We start from the raw sequence: 20,559 nt of genomic DNA, 5'->3' as shown, positions 1-20,559 counted from the left end.
TGTTTTATTCCTGCATGATTTTGGTGGTGGAGCCATTAGGATTTGCTGAAGGATTAAAATTTAATTGGAACGAAAAAATAAGGACAAAAAGCTATCAGCTCTTGAAAATAGTTACTTCCCCCCCCCCCCCCCATCTCTACACAAGTTTGGACTTGTGAACATCTAGATTTCTTGTTTTCATCTCACATTGTTTAATAAAAATTCTCAGGATCTTGGCCTTGGAAAAAAATACACATAAAATAACTCCCAAGATTCTTTCATAGTGCACTTGACCTAGACCAACAAAGTCTGCCCTCCAGGGCTCACCTGTGATAACTACCTGGAAGAAGCTATGCCTACTGCATAAACTCCAAGTACAGCACTGTGCAAAGGACGAGGGCTGTTGGGAGGGAGCGGCGAATGCCACACTATTTCAGAAGCCATAACACTTTGGATTAACCAAGCAAGGCTTTCTGGAGAAGACTTCAGTTGGATGAAGTCTTTCTCAAATATTTAATAAGAAGAAACTAGCGAATGGAGAAGATGAGTTAGCTCTGAAGGTAACACACAAGTCGCTCACACAAGACTTTTTGTCTTACACAGCAGCACCTCTCTAGGAAACTCGAGAAATTACAACGACTCCTCAATAGTCGCGCCTTTAGCAGAGGGGGAGCGGAGGGTTTCGCTCGCCCCAAATCCGGGTTTCCGGAAGGACAAGATTCTATGACGGACCAAACCGGATGAAGGTCGCGCGCTCTCTTCCGCCCGCTTTGGGGTTCACCCATAGGCGACTTCCTAGCGGGGGCGGAGCTACGCCCACCTTCTGCGCAGGCGCGTCTGCACGCGCGGCGCGATGCCGGGGGAGCATATCTCGAGAGTCCGGGCTTTATATAGGCGCATCTTGCAGCTACATCGGGCTCTGCCCCCGGACCTCAAAGCCCTGGGTGACCAGTACGTGAAGGACGAATTTAGGAGACATAAGACTGTTGGTCCTGGCGAGGCCCAGCGATTCTTGAAGGAATGGGAGGCAAGTGACGCCTCCTCCCCGCCCCCTCGTTCCGGACCTTTGGTTCTTCTGGTTTTCAGTTCAGACCCCGCCTTCCTAGCTGCTCCCCAGGGTCCGTGCATGGCCAAACAGGGCGTCTAGAATAGACAGACTAAATCTGGTCAAACAGCACTTCTTTCAAGCCCCGTCGTGAATCCCCCAGCTTCCCGCATAGGCTCTGTGCTTGAGCAGTTTTCCCTCGCGTTCAGAAGAACTTTCTGAGAGTCCTGAGGGTGCCAGGTGCTGGAGAGAGAAGGGTGGCTTGTCTCAGACGTTACTGCACCCCTGACTGTTTAGTGCTCCAAAAGTTCGCCGGCATTTGTCCTTTGCGTTGCCTTTAGGCTGCGTAGGTGATAGCCGTGTAATTAACATGTTGTCATTACTTAGCTGCCAGAGTTAGATCATTTCGATCATTTGTTAATTTGTAATTGTAGGGCCTTAGTAAGCTTTCCACTTGACAGATAAATGATATAACCTAGAAAAGACCTAAGGATTACATTTTGATAAGGGGGTAATGCTGGCGGGAGTTGAACCAGGTGAAAGTTGTTTTCTTCAGGCTCTTTGGTCCTGGTAACTTTTTAACACGCACCCACTGCGCTGTTGGATAATTCTTAAGCAGGGGCACCCGTTTGGATTCAGTGTTTGACTTTTCTCTTTTCTTTCTTATTATTTATTTTAGCTACATATTTATTTATTTGTGTGTATACGGGTGTTTGTGTGTGTGCTGGAGGTCAGAGGCTAACCCAAGGGAATGTTCTCTCCTTCCACCACATGGCTCCTGGGGATCAAACCGCGGGTTGCACAGCTTGGCAGCAGACACCTTTCTCAGCGAGCCATCTCCACGACCCTAATACTTTTTTTTCTCTTAAGAATGAAGGGGAAAAAAAAAAGAGTATTGCATGATGCTGACAGAGTCTTGCAGGATCTCCCCCCATCTTAAAAATATCAGGAGGTGAAAGGAGTTGGGTATTTCTAGAGTGCTTCTAGGTATTTTAAAGAAACTGCTCTGATAAAGTAAAAAGAATTTTCATGCTGATAGTGGCTGAAGTGATATTTACCTTTAAAACAACATAAAGTTTAGGCTAGGGAAAAGCATTTCCATTGAATTCTATAATTCTTGGTTGTAGAATTATTGAAGAGAAAACTTTATAATAATGAAATGTATAACTTTCTTAAAAGTCTTGGTTTATTAGATATAATTTGGTTGCCAGGAGCTGGGGAGGTTTTATATTTTTAAATGCAAAACACTTTCTTTAAATATGTAGTTGGTATTGGAATCAGGAAAACTAGATTTAAATTCGGACCTCAGCATTTACTAAACATTACATCAGTTAATTTTTCTAGTCTTTCGGTCTGTAAAATAACGGTATTTACAATAGGCATCTCAATGTCAGTGTATTTATTACTTTATTTTATTCAGTTTGTTTGAGACAGTGTTTTCCTGTGTTCTTGGCTGTCCTGGAACTCACTCTGTGGACCAGGCTGGCCTGGAACTCAGAGATCTGCAATGCATAATGCTAGTGTATTTAAAAAGTACTATTTATATTGTTAATCACATCAAAGCTATAATAAGGTGTTTGTAAAGTCATGTCTATTAAGTAAGTTTGAAGCCAGACAGGAAGACTTTATCTGTGCTGAGAAGAAAGACTTCTACTTTGAAAGTCCTAAAGTCTAAGGACTAGAAAGTTTAAGGAAAATGTAGGGAAGGATAGAACTTAGAATAAGTTTATAAAAAGCTGAAGGAAAGGGTACGAGAAAACTGGGAAATGTGTTGATGATCACAGGAGGCTTAGTGATAGCAATATCACTTTTTAAAAAAATATTTTAAAATAGCTTTAGACTTACAGTAGAGTTGCAAAGACAATATAGAGTTCACATACATTCAATACTCTGAGTCCCCCTTTGTTAATATATAACCGGAGCATTTATCAAAATGTAGAAAGTTACCATTGCTTGGAGACTTTTCATTACAGGACTCACTTCACACCATGCTGCTGCTTTCAAGACTATCCCGTCTCGGTTTCAGGATCAGAGCTAGATCCCACTCTGCATCTGGCTGTTTTTTTTTTTTTTTTTTTTGAGACAGGGTTTCTCTGTATAGCCCTGGCTGTCCTGGAACTCACTTTGTAGACCAGGCTGGCCTCGAAACTCAGAAATCCACCTGCTTCTGCCTCCTGAGTGCTGGGATCATTCTTTTTGCCCTCTTTAATGTCCCGGAGCTCGGTGACAGTTGTTCAGTCTTTCCTTGACACTTTTTTGAGAAGTGCTCTTCTGTTACTTAGGACAGTGCATCGATTTGGGTTTATTTGATCTTTACTGATGATTGGATTGATTACATTCTTGAAAGAATCTTATGAGGTGAAGTGTCGTCAACACCTTATCAAGTCATAAGTGTGATGATAATTTGATTAAGGTGATGCCTGCTGGATGTCTTTAGTGTTAAGTCAAAGCTGTGTTTTAGGGAAAGGTTATCTACCTGCAGTTCATATGCTGACGGTTTGATCCCTAATGTGGTCTGCTGAGAGAGCAAATAGAAACTTTTAAGAGGTGGGCCCCAGTGTGAAGCCATCAGCTCATTAAGAGCATCACCGAGTGGGGAGATTGATGTAATTTCAGGAATCCTGGAAATTCCTGTTGGAGCTGGTTGTTGTAATAAATATAAACACAAAGAAAATCCATAGCCTGAGCTCAGTGCGGTGACACATGCTTGAAATCCTGTGTATCGGAAGGCCAAAGACAGGGATTGAAAGTTTAAGAGTAGCCTGTGCACTTTATCAAGACTTCATCTCAAAATAAAACAGGAGGGTGGGGCAATGGGTAGGTAGTTTAGTGATGGAGTACTTGTCTTGTATGTGTGAGCGCGCGCACACACACACAGACACAGACACAGACATAGACATACACACAACAACACACACCCTCACACCCAACCTCCCTTACTTCCTGTCTAGCCATGTGACACATGATCCTTCCTTCTTACATACACTCCCACTGTGACATAGTCAAAAGACTTCTGCCAGTGCCAAGTAGTTGCTACTGTCATGGAATTCCAAACTGAGAGCCAAGTAAGTGCCTCTGTCTGCTACACAGGGTCAGTATTTTTCCTTTTGAAATCACTAAATATTTTGGGCCAGGAACTCTGAGGCTATACAAGCCTTTTTCTCTGTCAACTTCCCCTGATTTGGCACGCATGGCTATATGCTGTGATTGTTTCCCCATGCTAACTTTCTGTTTCCAATAGAAACGGTTTTCATCTTCTCTACTGGTCTAGTAGTTTGACATATTTTGGAATAAAGAAAAAAGTGTTCTATGGAATTGGGGGCCCTGTAGTTGATGAGCCAGCAGAAATTTAAACCTCATATTTTAACTATCAGGAGTTCATGTAACCTTTGTAACTCATCTGAGGTATTATTTTTTATTTGTGACTTTTAAGTGGATCATCGGATAAAAAGAAATGACTAGACTGTCATGTATATTTAAAGTTTTTTTTTTAACTTAGTATAATTGGAGTTGGATGGCATTTTGCTATTTTCTCTTTCTTTCTTTTCTTTTGTTTTTGGTTTTTCAAGACAGGGTTTCTCTGGATAGCCCTGGCTGTCCTGGAACACACTCTGTAGACCAGACTGGCCTTGAACTCAGAAATCTGCCTGCCTCTGCCTCCCTGCTATTTTCAATAATTTCATGTCTCACCTAACTTGAAGACCTCAGTTGGTTGCTTTTGAGTATCACTTGTAGTTTGTTTTAGCTTTTGGGAGAAAAGGAATGAATCATTGTTCCATACTACATGGATGGGACAAACATGGGATGTCTCAAGTGTCAGCAGGCTGCTTGGGTTCTTGCTTGATTCTGTATGTGACTCATGGCAGCCTCTATGTGTGGTGGCTTATTGAATGGTGATGGCTTATATTATAGTGATGACTGTAAGTTATATCTTTAAAGACGTTTTAGGGCCAGGTGGTGGCAACAACACACACCTTTAATTTCTGCTCTGGGGAGGCAGAAGCTGTTGGAGCTCTTGAGTTCAAGGCCAGCTTGGTCTACAGAGTGGGTTCAAGGATATCCAGAGCTACATGGAGAAATTCTGTCTCAAAAAACTTAAAAAAAAAAAAAAAAGCTGTTTTAGGCAATCATGGCCCTAACTGCCATGTAAAAGGGATAAGAAGAAGGTGTGCGTCCGGACATCCTTGCAGTATAGAGTGTGTATTAATGTTTTAATATCCAAGGCCAGATGCCTTTTTAAAGAAAAAGGTTTGCTGTGCTTTGGAATTTGACCTGTTTAGGGAAATAGGGAATGACAGACACACAGAGACTAAATGGAGACTGGGTGGATGGTGTGTCCCAATGGAGGTGCACCAGCAGCCTGGCAACTTGGTATATTTACTATATTCAGCACCGACCTGGAGGCCAGCCCTCTACTCTGTTGGAGAGCAACCTCAGGCTGAGTCAGCTGGAGGAGGAAGCTGTGATGAACACTTTCTGCACACACCACCAACATCTGTATTCTAGCCAAGGGGAAGTTTTGCTGTTTGTTCCCAGGGTTCTGAGACACTGGTGTCCTTGAGGAGGCCTGGCTCAGATCAAAAGTACACACCATTCAGGACTTAAGCTACTCTCCATGGAAGTTCATTTAGGTTGTGATTCTCAAGGCTCAAGGCTCAAGGCTCAAAGGCATGGGACTGGCATTGCCATGACCCTGGAAGGTGTATGAAACCCAGTAGTGGAAATACTCTGGTGGAGGGTGGGGAGAGAGTAACTAATAAAAGGGGGTGGTTAGCATAGGAAAATAAAACTCCCTCTTCTTTTTAACACCCAACATAAATACTTTATTATACAATTATAAAAATTTGATATTTTTGAAATTACATGTTGTATATGTACACATACATGAATAGCATATTAATATTATGCTAGTGATATCATTTTATATTAAATCTGTAAAGTTATATTTGAATTGCTGAGACAAATGGATTGGAACTCTATGCTTTTAGTGACTACTAAAAAATCAATATATGCAATACTGATTAAATTCTGACTTTTAAGGTGCTTTTACACTGGAACAATTGTTTTGGCCTGTGACCCTCATAGGGGCCAGGTGAGGTGGGAGGTGAGCAAATAGGTGGTGGAGAGATGAAGAGGGAGAGATGGAAGAGGGAGAGATGAAGAGGGAGAGATGAAAGAGGGAGAGATGGAAGAGGGAGAGATGGAAGAGGGAGAGATGGAAGAGGGAGAGATGGAAGAGGGAGAGATGAAGAGGGAGAGATGAAGAGGGAGAGATGGGAGAGGGAGAGATGGAAGAGGGAGAGATGAAGAGGAAGAGAAGCATGGTAGTTTGTGTGCTGTGAAGAGAGGTGGAACTGGAGGTGCAAAGGCAGTTGCTGTCCTGGCTCCTTGGGAAAGGGTCAATTACACTGTCCCTCAGTAGAGCCAGTAACAAATGCAAGTGCCAGTGGTCCTGTGCCTTCCTCCTTTTAGAAAACCAGCCACTGTGTGAATGGCTGTGACACCCAGAGCTGCATCGGAGCCCAGGAGGAAGAGCAGTACCTACATCGTGGAGCCCACAGCTGTCTGCAGACCTGCTGTGCTTACTGCCCATCAATGGCTGTCTGCACACATTCTGCTGTGTTTACTGCCAATCAATGGCATGCTTACTAATGTCTCTGGTTGTGGTAGACATTCAACCATGAGACTGGATTGTTGAATTACAGGTTTTCCGTGCTTATTTAATTTTGCCTGGAGATGTGTTTCTTTTGGAATCTTTGGGTTAGATAAACATTTAAGCATCCTACATTGCGAAAGATGTCATTGCTGATAGTAGCAGGTGCAGGTGCCACTACAATGAGCAAGTATGTGATAGAGAACTGGGAGAGAAAGAGAAGTGTGCGTTGTGAAGAGACATTCATCTGGAGCCTTGGGAGTGATGAGGAATAGCCTGATAGGAGAAGCCTGTGCTGCCATCTGAGGCCTTGTCTGGGTCTGTGGCCCCGCGGCAGGGGTTGGTATCAATGTCCCTGGCCCATATTATCATTGGTTACAGCACTCAGGATAGCACCTCCCAAACTTTGCCTGGACAGCACAGTAGAGCTGATACTGGTGGTGTGCGTGTGAGTGAACAGCCCAGATGACATGAGAGCAGGAGAGCTGGCCCTCATGGCGTGGATGCAGGAGAGCCAGGCCTGCCCCTTGTTGGCTGCCACAGACAGACAGGAGTGGTGGCCCCACCCCTGGCCTGAGTAAACCAGAGATGGCATGGGTTGGGGAACATAGGTGGAGGAAAGCTTCCGGACAGACCAACTCAGCTACTACCCAAGTCTACTTTCAGGACTTTGAGATAGCCAACACCAATGTCTATTTCATCTATGAACTGCTGGAGCATGTGAAGGGCCAGAACTACAGATCCAAAGCTGCAGGATCTCTGTGACACAGGGTAGCAACCTGATACCCAAGAAGTTCTGGTGAGGAATCTCCAGATCTTCCATGGGGGAGGTTTTCCTCTTTTGTATTTTTCTTTTTTTCTTTAGCTATGAGGTTGCAAGGGCTGCGTGAAGGACAGGGAGATGAGTGGGATTGTGGTGCACAGTGTGAAATTCACAAAGAATAAAAAAAAATACATTGTACTTAATACATTGTAGTGGTTTAAATAAGAATGGTCGCCATAGATTCATTCATGTGTTACAGCACTTGGCTATAGGGAGTGGCATTATTAGGTTTGGCCTTGTTGGAGTAAGTGTGGTCTTGTTGGAGGAAATATGCTACTTTGGAGGTGGCTTTGAGGTCGTCTGTGCTCAAGTTATGATGAATGCAGCATACAATTTACTGCTGTCTTTGGATCAAGAAAGAACTCTCTGCAACTTCTTCGGCACTTTGTCTCCCCTCTTCCCCGCCCCAGCAATGCTTCTTGCCGTGATGATAGTGGACTAAAACTCTGAAACTGTAAGCTAGCCCCAATTGAATGTCTTCCTTTATATTGCCATGGTCATGGTGTCTCTTCACAGCAATGAAACCCAAACTAAGACATACATTTAGCTTTACAATCCTTGCACATATTATTAAAAACCAGTGTAGGAAAACTTATGATAATAAACACTATCTGGGGCTGGATAGAGAGATGGCCTAGTGGGTAAGACCACTTGACCACTTGCTGCTCCTGCAGAAGACCCAGGCTGGTTCCCAGCATCCACATGGTGGTTCACAACCATCTGTGACACTTCTGGTCTCCATGGGTGCCAGACACACGTGGTACACAGACATACATGCAAAAATAAAAATTTCCTTTAAAAAGAACATTATATTGTCATTTTCTGTTCCTTAATTCATCTCTTCTTTGGGGACATCATTTCTATTATTTTGTCTGTCCAGTGTCTTGTGAGTTTTGGTAATCTGTTCCTATTTTTGAGTAAAGCAGTAAGAAGGCTGTAGGACTCTCCACGTGTGCAGTCATGGTTGACCGGGAATTACTTTGTGGATTACAGAGTTTTGGGGAACCTCATTTCTGTTGGCTTTACTCTTGATATTGAGTTACAAGTGTGGTGTTTGAGTTCAGGTGGTTATGATATGGTGATTTTTTCCTAAGCTGCGTTCTTCTCTGCTGTCTCTGACATGGCTCCCTCTGCTTGTCTTCACCACCCAATCTGCCTTCTGCCTTCCAGCTTGTGAATTCCCCTGGCTGAGTGAGTTTATTTTTGTTCGTAGTCACTATTTATTTTCCTTAAAACATTTTCTTCTTTCTGGTTCCATGTCATTTTGGAAAAGAGAAGAGAAATAAGAACCTGTCATTCCTTCAGCCTGCCATTTTCCCCTAGAGATGTTGATTCTTCATTTTAATGGTGAAGAAGATAAGCCTTATTAAGAAGATGGCATGGCTTATAGAAATAAGATAACTTAATGATGAAGAGCTGTGTTTTAACCTCAAGAAAGCCTACCTTGGATTTTGGAAATTAATATTTTCAAAAATTATTAAACTTTTGCAGTATAAAATGATGTTTTTTCCTTGACTCTTTATACTTTAATATTTTTTATTTGTGTGTATTGTGAGTTGATTTTTCCTCACATTTGCATTTTAAAGGTGTATTTTCAGTAATGGAAAGAGAAATTGCTGGTGTATAAATGTTAAACGGTCATATTGACTGTATATTTTTTGTGTAAATTTTTGAATAGCTTTTTAAAACCTCTCTTGTCCCAGTAGAAAAACAATATATTTTATGCTTGAAATTCATGGCAAACCAGAAAGTGTGTTTTTTTCCTTATAGAATACTAAGTACCATGAGGTGTTAAGACTACCCTCTAAGTACCATGAGGTGTTAGGACTACCCTCTAAGTACCAGGAGATGTTAAGACTATCCTCTAAGTACCCTGATGTGTTAAGACTACAGTCTAAGTACCATGATGTGTTAAGACTACAGTCTAAGTACCATGAGGTGTTAAGACTACCCTCTAAGTACCATGAGGTGTTAGGACTACCCTCTAAGTACCATGAGGTGTTAAGACTATCCTCTAAGTCCCATGAGGTGTTAAGACTACCCTCTAAGTACCATGAGATGTTAAGACTACCCTCTAAGTACCATGAGGTGTTAGGACTACCCTCTAAGTACCATGAGGTGTTAGGACTACCCTCTAAGTACCATGAGGTGTTAGGACTACCCTCTAAGTACCATGAGGTGTTAGGACTACCCTCTAAGTACCATGAGGTGTTAGGACTACCCTCTAAGTACCATGAGGTGTTAGGACTACCCTCTAAGTACCATGAGGTGTTAGGACTACCCTCTAAGTACCATGAGGTGTTAGGACTACCCTCTAAGTACCATGAGGTGTTAAGACTACCCTCTAAGTCCCATGAGGTGTTAGGACTACCCTCTAAGTACCATGAGGTGTTAGGACTACCCTCTAAGTACCATGAGGTGTTAAGACTATCCTCTAAGTACCATGAGGTGTTAAGACTATCCTCTAAGTCCCATGAGGTGTTAAGACTACCCTCTAAGTACCATGAGTTGTTAGGACTACCCCCTAAGTACCATGAGGTGTTAAGACTACCCTCTAAGTACCATGAGGTGTTAGGACTACCCTCTAAGTACCATGAGGTGTTAGGACTACCCTCTAAGTACCATGAGGTGTTAAGACTATCCTCTAAGTCCCATGAGGTGTTAAGACTACCCTCTAAGTACCATGAGATGTTAAGACTACCCTCTAAGTACCATGAGGTGTTAGGACTACCCTCTAAGTACCATGAGGTGTTAGGACTACCCTCTAAGTACCATGAGGTGTTAGGACTACCCTCTAAGTACCATGAGGTGTTAGGACTACCCTCTAAGTACCATGAGGTGTTAGGACTACCCTCTAAGTACCATGAGGTGTTAGGACTACCCTCTAAGTACCATGAGGTGTTAGGACTACCCTCTAAGTACCATGAGGTGTTAGGACTACCCTCTAAGTACCATGAGGTGTTAAGACTACCCTCTAAGTCCCATGAGGTGTTAGGACTACCCTCTAAGTACCATGAGGTGTTAGGACTACCCTCTAAGTACCATGAGGTGTTAAGACTATCCTCTAAGTACCATGAGGTGTTAAGACTATCCTCTAAGTCCCATGAGGTGTTAAGACTACCCTCTAAGTACCATGAGTTGTTAGGACTACCCCCTAAGTACCATGAGGTGTTAAGACTACCCTCTAAGTACCATGAGGTGTTAGGACTACCCTCTAAGTACCATGAGGTGTTAGGACTACCCTCTAAGTACCATGAGGTGTTAGGACTACCCTCTAAGTACCATGAGGTGTTAAGACTACCCTCTAAGTACCATGAGGTGTTAGGACTACCCTCTAAGTACCATGAGGTGTTAGGACTACCCTCTAAGTACCATGAGGTGTTAGGACTACCCTCTAAGTACCATGAGGTGTTAGGACTACCCTCTAAGTACCATGAGGTGTTAAAACTATCCTGCTTAGTCAAATGACAATCTATTGTACATTCTTCATAGGCAGTCTTGTTGTTTTAATTTTCTTTCATGTTTATATTAATTTTGAGGACATGTTTTATATCAATAGATTGACAATAAAATATATTTAAAAACACAATCAGATATAATACAATTTTGTAACTCTTGAATTTAAAAATAAGGGAAATGGAACATAGTTGAAGTTAATATATGTAGTTGATGGCATTAATATTAAAAAAGCTTATTTAACTTATTAGAAAAAATACAGTTTCAGTGTAAAAAATTGAGGCAAGGGGAGTCTAAAAGATCATTTTTATTTTATACAAATATGTAAATTGTATTGCATGGATGTAGTACAAGCAAGACATTGAAAGCACACAGATGTCCAACAGGAGAAAAGAATTCTAACATAGCTATAAGCTGGATGTGTTAGAAGGTTTTGAAGAATGAATGACGTGGAACTCCTCACTGTATAACTGGGTGTGAACAATGTTTTTCTCTGGTTGATAAGAGGAAAGAGGCTTATAGTTTTTTCTTGGAATTTTAGATTTTCCAGATTGTCTCCAAATAGCATAATTCTTTGGTAATCATAAGAAAGTATTACTTGACCCAGATGGTGCTGGTGGTGCATTCCTTTAATCCCAGCACTCAGGAAGTGGGGAAGGATCTCTGAGTTCAGGGCCAGACTGGTCTACAGAGCTAGTTCCAAGACACTCAAGACTATACAGAGAAACCCTGTCTCAAGAAAAAAAAAGTGTTACTTTAAAATGCAGTCAAATATACTCAATTTTGTAACCAGTTTTGATTCTTTAAATACCAAATACCAACATTCAACAAGATATTTCTTGCTTTTGTCCTCTTATATTATATGCTAATTTTGGAGTTTTCATTTTGTATACACATTGATGACAGCTATATAGTTTTATGTTTTCTTGCTGAGTTTTAGAAATGAAACAGAATTCTAAATATGTGAATCTTCAAATTAAACTGTTTTATGTTTACCTAAGCATTAGAATAAGTATTTAAAGTATGTTGGTAATATTTAAGTATTCCATGATCCTCCAATAACTTAGTTTAGTAATAAGTGCATTTAGTTGATTTACTTTTTAAAAAGTTTTGTAGGATAACAGTGAGGTAGAATGGGTGGGGGGTGTCCATTAATACTTGTTTTGTCTTGTGAAGATGTGTTAACATGCTCCCTCTGTGGCATGAAAACTAGTAGTAGGCTTGGGGAGAGACTTGAGGTGGGCATATGTCACCTAGAAGATCTGGTTACAAGGCCCAGTAATGATCTTGTATTCTAGATTGGACTTTACCAAGATACTCAATGATGTCGGGTTGTTGGTCTTAGCCTCATTCTGGTTAAGCATATATAATAATGAGATATAGACTGACTTGCTCATTGTCTCTCTCTGCTGGGGAACTTGTGAAGAGTGTATCCTTATGTAGAATCAGAATGTTTGCCTTCACTTCCAGGGCCTTCCTCAGAGGCGTCTCGAAACAAAGTATTATTTTAGATTTCTAAAGACTAATAAGGAGTATACAGTGAATGTTACAAAACAGCCCTTTGGGATCTGGGCCTGTACCTGTTACCTGTAATCAAATACATTAATATGTTTGCTGTAAAAAAATGACTATTCACATTAAGTGTAGTGAATAAAGACCTCATGTTCAGTTATGTCAGAATTTACTGCTATATCTAAAAGCATCTTTGTTTTTCAGGATTTCTTTGACTTGACATTTGTAAAAGAGGGGTTGTGGACTTCTGTTAAGCTTCCTGGGAGACTGGATTAGTGTCCACACAGTTGCCTAATGAGCACGAAATTCAAATAAGAGAAGCAGAGTGGGCAGGAGAACGTTCCTGTCAGGCCTCACTGCGTCTGCAGTAGCCAAAGGTCCTGAGGCTTCAGTGCCCTCTTTTCCCCAGGCAGTTCTGGATGCATACTGACGTTTTCTCTCAATCCTGTGTGTTAATGTCAGCCACTTTTGCTTGACATTATTGCTATGTCTGTTAGTAGATTAAGCCGGTTAACTCAGCCTTCTGGGTCTGAGAGGTGTCAGCTTTTTCTCTTGGTGTGCACATTTAATTAGCTTAATTCCTAAGGGAGGATCGTATTTGCCTTGTTTACAGGTTTGCGCTCCTCTTTACTCCTAAGCCCCTGTAATTGAGGCATGTCTAAAGAAAAGGTGTGCTTGGTTTTTTAAGTTCTAAAATCCTGAAGTGTTTATGCTTTATTTGCATTGGTTTTAAAAAATACCAGAAGTTTCAGGACTTTGGTCACTTCAGGCCTCTTCACATTGCTGCCAGTGAGCAGGTCTATAGATTGCTTAAAAACTATCCCACATAATAAAGAACAAACCATATACTTTGTATCCTGCCTCTGTATACAAAACTCAGAATGGTGGTAGATGGCATAGCAAACACATATTTCTAAAAACAGCCACAGTGGTCACACGAATGTCATGAATACTTGTCCAGCTTCATACAGTATAGTTTGAACTGTGAACTCTCTAAAAGACATTTAGTGGATGATTTAAAGCGCAGCCTGTGCAGTTTGTCTGTGCCACTTAGACATTTGATACCCTACACATACACACACACACACACACACACACACACACACACACACACACACACCCCATTGGTAATTTCAGAACTTGCAGGCCTTAACAATGCTTAACAGCATTTTAACTGCAGATACACACATGCAACACACATGCAATTGGTAACTTTAGAACACTTAGGCAGTAACAACAACTAACACTCTTAGCTGAAAATCATACATTGCATTGCTAATTTCAGAACTTGTGGGTAGTAACAGTGGCTAACACTTTTAAAGGAGCTCTGTAATGGTTTTTCAGTGCTTTTAGAAGGCTAAGAAAAAGGTCCACAAGCCAGAAGAATTTCTTACTGTAAAATGGTTGGATAGATGTGCACCTTTGAGGGTAGTTCAGGTGCTCATAACACCTGGCATATTTGATGCAAATTGCTGATTTCTAGAACACGTCTAGAAACTGCAGTGTGATCATACTTACGTTACGAAGTTAGGGTGAGCAAAAACACCTTTTCAAAGGGTCCACTCCGTGGATTTACACGGAAACAGGTATTTGTTTTATTTCTTTACAACTATTCTCCAGACCTTCCTTGTCTTTTCTTCATCTTTGCCATCATGGTTTTCAGGCTACGGTAGCCATGGTGTTTGCTGGTCTTTGTCATCACTGTTGTCTTCGCAGCATCTATGCTTGCAGTGGTTTTGTCCTTGACATACTTGTTTTCAATGTCACCTCCTATTGTACGGCCATGATTTACTGTCATTCATTCATGTTGCTAACTCTTTGGTGTGTGTTGGAGATGGCAGGGATTGTGCATTTGTTCTGTGGTTGGAACTCTGAAAAGAACAGGAAGGAGCCCGGCGTAGTGATCTGGGTCCTCAGGATCCTCCTTCTTGTCTCTCTTTACCTGGTCGGTTCATAATACTTCATTTCTAAGTCATCAAATTTGGATTGTTTTTCTAGGCATAGCCTTCTACCTCTTAAGAGTTTTTCTTAAAAACAGTAAATGGGGAGATGTCTAGTGTTATGGCCGGCCAGCAGCTCACAACGTGAACGGTTCGACTGAAATGGCAGCTCTGAGCTGAAAAGAGAGGAACTAGATGGGGAGGAAGAAGAAACGAGGCCAAGACAAGTTCATCCTGTTCAAAGCCCAATTTTACTAGTACCGATATCCAGTTATAAAGGAAGGGGGAGGGAACCCGATTTCCCGCCAAACAATCTCGGGATCAAGTAACAGGGTTGGGCACGTGTGTGTCTCCAAGTGGCAAAGCGGCACGGTCCAGCAGTAGGCGTGGCAGGACAAATGAGCAGGAAGCTCCACCCCTGAGCAAACAGGTTCCAGGCTGGGTGAGGGGGAGGCTACAGTCTAGGTTTCTCTTTTCTGTATTTCCTGCTTTTGTGGGGTCAAATTTCCACATTGACTCTACTCTTTGAAATTCCTGTATTTTAAAGATGAATTTTATAGGTTGCTAAAGATGACTATAGGATAGTCACGTGAGTGTGGACTAAGCCATCCTAAATGTCGATTTTTATGCCATTTCAGCCATTGTATTGAATCCATTAGTTTCTGCTGCTACCTTTCTCACCATATTGGGACTAAGACTATCAAGCAGGAGTATTTGAAGCTTGATATGCATGTAAGTAACTTAAGCTGGAGCGTATTTATGCAAGGATGAAAAACTATTCTCTGGAGGGGAATAGAGATTTTAGGTATACTAGAATAATTACTGTTTAAGCAAGTTGTTTGTGAATCCTTTTTATTTTTATTTTTTTATTATTGGGTATTTATTTCATTTACATTTCCAATGCTATCCCAAAAGTCCTCCACACCCTTCCACACTCACTCCCCCACCCACCCACTCCCTCCTCTTGGCCCTGGCATTCCCCTGTATTGAGGCATATAAAGTCTGCACGACCAATGGGCCTCTCTTTCCACTGATAGCGGACCAGGCCACCTTCTGATACATATGTAGCTAGAGACACGAGCTTCCGGGGGTGGGGGGGAGGGAGGGGGTACTGGTTAGTTCATAATGTTGCTCCACCTATAGGGTTGCAGATCCCCCCAGCTCCCTGGGTACTTCTACCAGCTCCTCCATTGGGGGCTCTGTGATCCATCCAATAGCTGACTGTGAGCATCCACTTCTGTGCTTCCTAGGCCCCAGCATAGTCTCACATGAGACAGCTATATCGGGGTCCTTTCAGCAAAATCTTGCTAGTGTATGCAATGGTGTCAGCATTTGGAGGCTGATTATGGGATGGATCTCCAGGTATGACAGGCTCTAGATGGTCCATCCTTTCATCACAGCTCTAAACTCTTGTCTCTGTAACTCCTTCCATGGGTGCCTTGCTCCCAATTCCAAGAAGGGACAAAGTATCCACACTTTGGTATTCATTCTTCCTGAGCTTCATGTGTTTCGCAAATTGTATCTTATATCTTGGGTATTCTAAGTTTCTGGGCTAATATCCACTTATCAGTGAGTACATATCATGTGAGTTCTTTTGTGATTGAGTTACCTCACTCAGGATGATACCCTCCAGGCCCATCCATTTGGCTAGGAATTTCATAAATTCATTCTTTTTAATAGCTGAGTAGTACTCCATTGTGTAAATGTACCACATTTTCTGTATCCATTCCTCTGTTGAGGGGCATCTGGTTTCTTTCCATCTTCTGGCTATTATAAATAAGGCTGCTATGAACATAGTGGAGCATGTGTCCTTCTTACCGGTTGGAACATCTTCTGGATATATACCCAGGAGAGGTATTGCGGGATCCTCCGGTAGTACTATGTCCAAGTTTTTGAGGAACCACCAGACTGATTTCCAGAGTGGTTGTACAAGCTTGCAATCCCACCAACAATGGAGGAGTGTTCCTCTTTTTCCACATCCTCGCCAGCATCTGATGTCACCTGAATTTTTGATCTTAGCCATTCTGACTGGTGTGAGGTGGATTCTCAGGGTTGTTTTGATTTGCATTTCCCTGATGGTGAATCCTTTTTAAAATGAATAATGAACCCATTCTTTCTTTCTTTTTGTAAACGTCATTGACATATTTCAGAATTGTCTTAAAGGAGATATGCCTCCAAATGTTGATGCATGTGTCTACAAAAAAGAAAATTTAATTTCTGTTTGATGCAAAGAACAAGTTAAGATTTGGCAGTTGACAAGACACACCACATTATTTTAACTCCATCCTCCTTTCCCTGAGTTTTAATTAGTTAATTAATTTACTTTAGATCCAGGCCACAGATTCCCTCCTTCCCCTCCTCCCAGTCCTTCCCTTCCACTTCCCCTTGTCCCCATCCACTTCTTCTCCCCTTCTCTTCAGAAAATGGGAGGCTTCCCATGGATATCAACCAGCCCTAGCTGCAGTAAGTTGCAGTAAGACTAGGCTTATTTTCTCCTGTTGAGCCTAGAAGAGGCAGCTCAGGAGAAAGGGATCCAAAGACTGGCAACAGAGGCAGAGACAGCCTTTGTTCCTGTTGTTAGGAGTCCCACATGAAGACCAAGCTGTACAACTGTTACATATGTGCAGAGGGCCTAGGTCTGTCTTATGCTGGCTCCTTGGTTTGTGGTTCAGTCTCAGTGAACCCCTATGGGCTCAGGTTAGCTGATTCCATAGGTTTTCTTGTAGTGTCTTTGACCCCTCTGGTTCCTATGATCCTTCCTCCACCCCTGTTTCTTGGGATTCCACAAGCTCTGACTAATGTTGGCTATGAGTCTCTGCATCTGTTTCCATCAGTTGCTGGGTGTGGTGGTTTGAATATGCTTGGCCCCAAGAGTGGCACTATTAGGAGGTGTGACCTTGTTGGAGTAGGTGTGGCCTTGTTGAAGGAAGTGTATCACTGTGGAGGTGGGTTTTGAGACCTTCCTCCTAGCTGCCTGGAAGTCAGTTTTCTAGCAGCCTTCAGATCAAGATATAAAACTGTCAGCTTCTCCAGTGCCATGCCTGTCTAGACACTGCCATGCTTCCCACCATGATGATAATGTACTTGAACCTCTAAACCTGTAAGCTAGCCCCAATTAAATGTTGTCCTTTATAAGAGTTGTCTTGGTCCTGGTGTGTAGCTTCACAGAAATGAAACTGTAACTAAGACATTGGTTCAAGCCTCTCTGATGACAGTTATGCTAGTTGCTGTCTGCAAGTGTAACAGAATATTATTAATAATGTCAGGGGTGGGCTCCCTCTCATGGCATGGGTCGCAATTTGGACAAGTCCTTGGTTGGCCATTCGCTTAATTTCTGTTCCATTTTTACTCCTGCACATCTTGTAGGCAGGACAAAATGTAGTTTGAAGGTTCTGTGACTAGTTTTGAGTCCCAGTCTCTCCATTGGGAGTCTTGTTTGGTAACAGGAGCTGGTCTCTTTAGGCTCCATATCCCCCATTGTTAGGAGTTTTAGCTAGGGTCACCCTCATAGATTGCTGGGAGTTTCCTTTGCTCTAGATTTCTAGCTTGTCCCAGAGAGGTCTCCCCCCTTGCCCCACCCCATTTCTGTTGTCTCTACTAGTTTTCCCTCTCCCTCTCCCTCTTCCTCACCTTCTCCCTCTCCATCCTCCCCACATCTGTTCCCTCCTGTTCCCAATCCCACCTCACACATTCAGTCTCCCCCATCCACACATGATGCCTATTCTATTTCCCCTTCTCAGTGAGAGTCACACATTTCCCCTTGAGCCCTCCTTATTACTTAGCATCTTTGGATCTGTGGATTGTAGCATGGTTATCCTTTACAGATAATAACCACTTATAAATGAGTAATGCTATGTTTGTCTTTCTGGGTTTGGGTTACCTTATTCAGGATAGTCCTTTCTAGTTCCATTTGCCTGCAAAATTCATGATGGTTTTGTTTTTAATAGCTGCAAGCATTCCATTGTATAAATGAACCATATTTTCTGTATCCATTCTTCAGTTGAGGGACATATGGGTTGTTTTCAGTTTCTGGCTATTATGAATAAGGCTGCTATAAACGTAGTTGAACAAGTGTCCTTGTGGTAGGATGGGACATCTTTTGGGTATATGCCCAGGAGTGGTATTGCTGGATCTCCAGGTAGATCTATTCCCAGTTTTCTGAGAAACTGTCAAATTGATTTCCAAAGTGGCTGTACAAGTTTGCATTCCCACCAGCAATGCAGGAGTATCCCCCTTGCTCCATATCCTTGCCAGCATGAGCTGTAGCTTGAGTTTTTGATCTTAGCTATTCTAATGGGTGTAAGATGGAATCTCGGAGTTGTTTTGATTTGCATTTCCCTGATGGCTAAGGCTGTTGAACATTCCTTTAAGTGCTTCTTAGCCAATAGAGACTCCTTTGTTGACAGTACTCTGTTTAGATCTGTCCCCCATTTTTAAAAGTTGGATTACTTGGGTTGTTGATGACTGAGTTCTTTATAGCGTGGATATTAGATCTCTGTCAGATGTAGGTGTAGGCTGTGATTTTATCTTGACAGTACTCTTTGCGTTACAGAAGTGTTTCAGTTTTGTGAGGTCCCATTTGATTAACTGTTGATCTTAGTGCCCGAGCTGTTGTTGTTCAGTTCAGGAAGATGCCTCCTGTGTCATTGCATTCAAGGCTATTCTCCACTGTTTCTTCTATAAGGTTTAGTGTATCTAGTTTTATGTTGAGGTCTTTAGTCCACTTGGACTTGACTTTTGTGCAGGATGATAGATTTATATTCTTCTACATGCAGATATCCAGTTAGACCAGCAACATTTGTTGGAAGATGTTTTCATTTTTCCATTGTATAGTTTTAGCTTCTTTGTCGAAAATCAAGTGTCCATAGGTGTGTGGATTTACTTCTGGGTCTTCAATTCAATTGCATTTATTAACCAGTCTGTTTTTAATGCCAATACCACGCATGTTTGTTGTTGTTGTTGTGTTTGCTTGCTTGCTTTGTTTGGTTTTGATTTTTGTTGTTATTGCTCTGCAGTCCAGCTTGAGAACAGGGATGGAAGTTCCCTTTTATTGTACAGGATTGTTTCAGTCATTCTGGACTTTTTTCTTTTTCCATATGAAATTAAGAATTGTTCTTTCAAGGTGTGTAAAGAATTGTATTGGAATTTTGATGGGAATTGCATTGAATGTGTAGATTGCTTTTGGAAGATGGCCATTTTTACTATATTGATCCTACCAATCCATGAGCATGGGAGATCTTTCCATCTTCTGAGATCTTCCTTAATTTCTTTTTTCAGTGACTTGAAGGTTTTTTTTTTTTTTTCATATAGGCTTTCACTTGCTTGGTTAGAGTTACACCAAGATATTTTATATTATTTGTGGCTATTGTGAAGGGGGTGTGGTTTCCCTAGTTTCTTTCTCAACCCTTTTATCATTTGTATATAGGAAGGCTACTGATTTTTTTCTTTTGAGTTAATTTTGTCTCCAGCCACTTCACGGATGGTGTTTATTTTGGGGTTTTACTACTGTGAACAGTCATCATGACCAAGGCAACTCTTATAAAGACAACATTTAATTGGGGCTGGCTTACAGGTTCAGAAGTTCAGTCCATTATCATCAAGACATGAACATGGCAGGATCCAGGCAGGCATGGTGCAGGAGGAGCTGAGAGTTCTATATCTTCTCTGAAGGCTGTGAGGAGAAGACTGTCTTCCAGGCAGCTAGGATGAGGGTCTTAAAGCCCAAGCCCACAGTAAACCATAGCCTCCAACAAGTCCACACTTCCAAATAATGCCACTCCCTGGGCCAGGCATATTCAAACCACCATCGTGTTTATCAGCTGTAAGGGTTCCCTGGTAGAGATTTTAGGTTCACTTAGTTATACTATCATATCTGTAAAGAGTGATACTTTGACTTCTTCCATTCTAATTGTATCCCCTTAGTCTTCCTTAGTTGTTTTATTTTAGGTAAAACTTCAAAAACTAACTATATTGAATAGATTGTACAGGAAATGGACAACCTTGTCTTGTTCCTCGTTTTAGTGGAATTGCTTCTAAGTGTCTCTCCATTAATTTGATGTTGTCTATAGGCTTGCTGTATATTGCCTTTAATATGTCTAGGTATGAGGCTTATATCCCTGATCTTGCTAAGACTTTTATCATGAAGGGGTAT

General features: G+C 41.8%; 1 protein-coding gene across 1 annotated transcript in view; it reads left to right on the top strand.

The window, feature by feature from the left end:
• Positions 1–794: 794 nt before the first annotated feature.
• Positions 795–20,559, top strand: part of Sdhaf3 (succinate dehydrogenase complex assembly factor 3) — a 57,574-nt gene continuing 37,809 nt past the window's right edge. The window contains exon 1 of the mRNA XM_021165575.3: positions 795–1,006. Within this exon, the coding sequence (XP_021021234.1) occupies positions 833–1,006 (174 nt within the window). The 5' untranslated portion in view covers positions 795–832. The remainder of the gene's footprint in view (positions 1,007–20,559) is intronic.

The sequence above is a fragment of the Mus caroli genome, unplaced genomic scaffold, assembly GCF_978045245.1.
Source record: "Mus caroli unplaced genomic scaffold, Mus_caroli_1 scaffold_7, whole genome shotgun sequence".
NCBI lineage: Eukaryota > Metazoa > Chordata > Mammalia > Rodentia > Muridae > Mus > Mus caroli.
The sequence above is the reverse complement of the archived record's forward strand: the minus strand, read 5'-3'. Positions and strand labels throughout refer to the sequence as shown.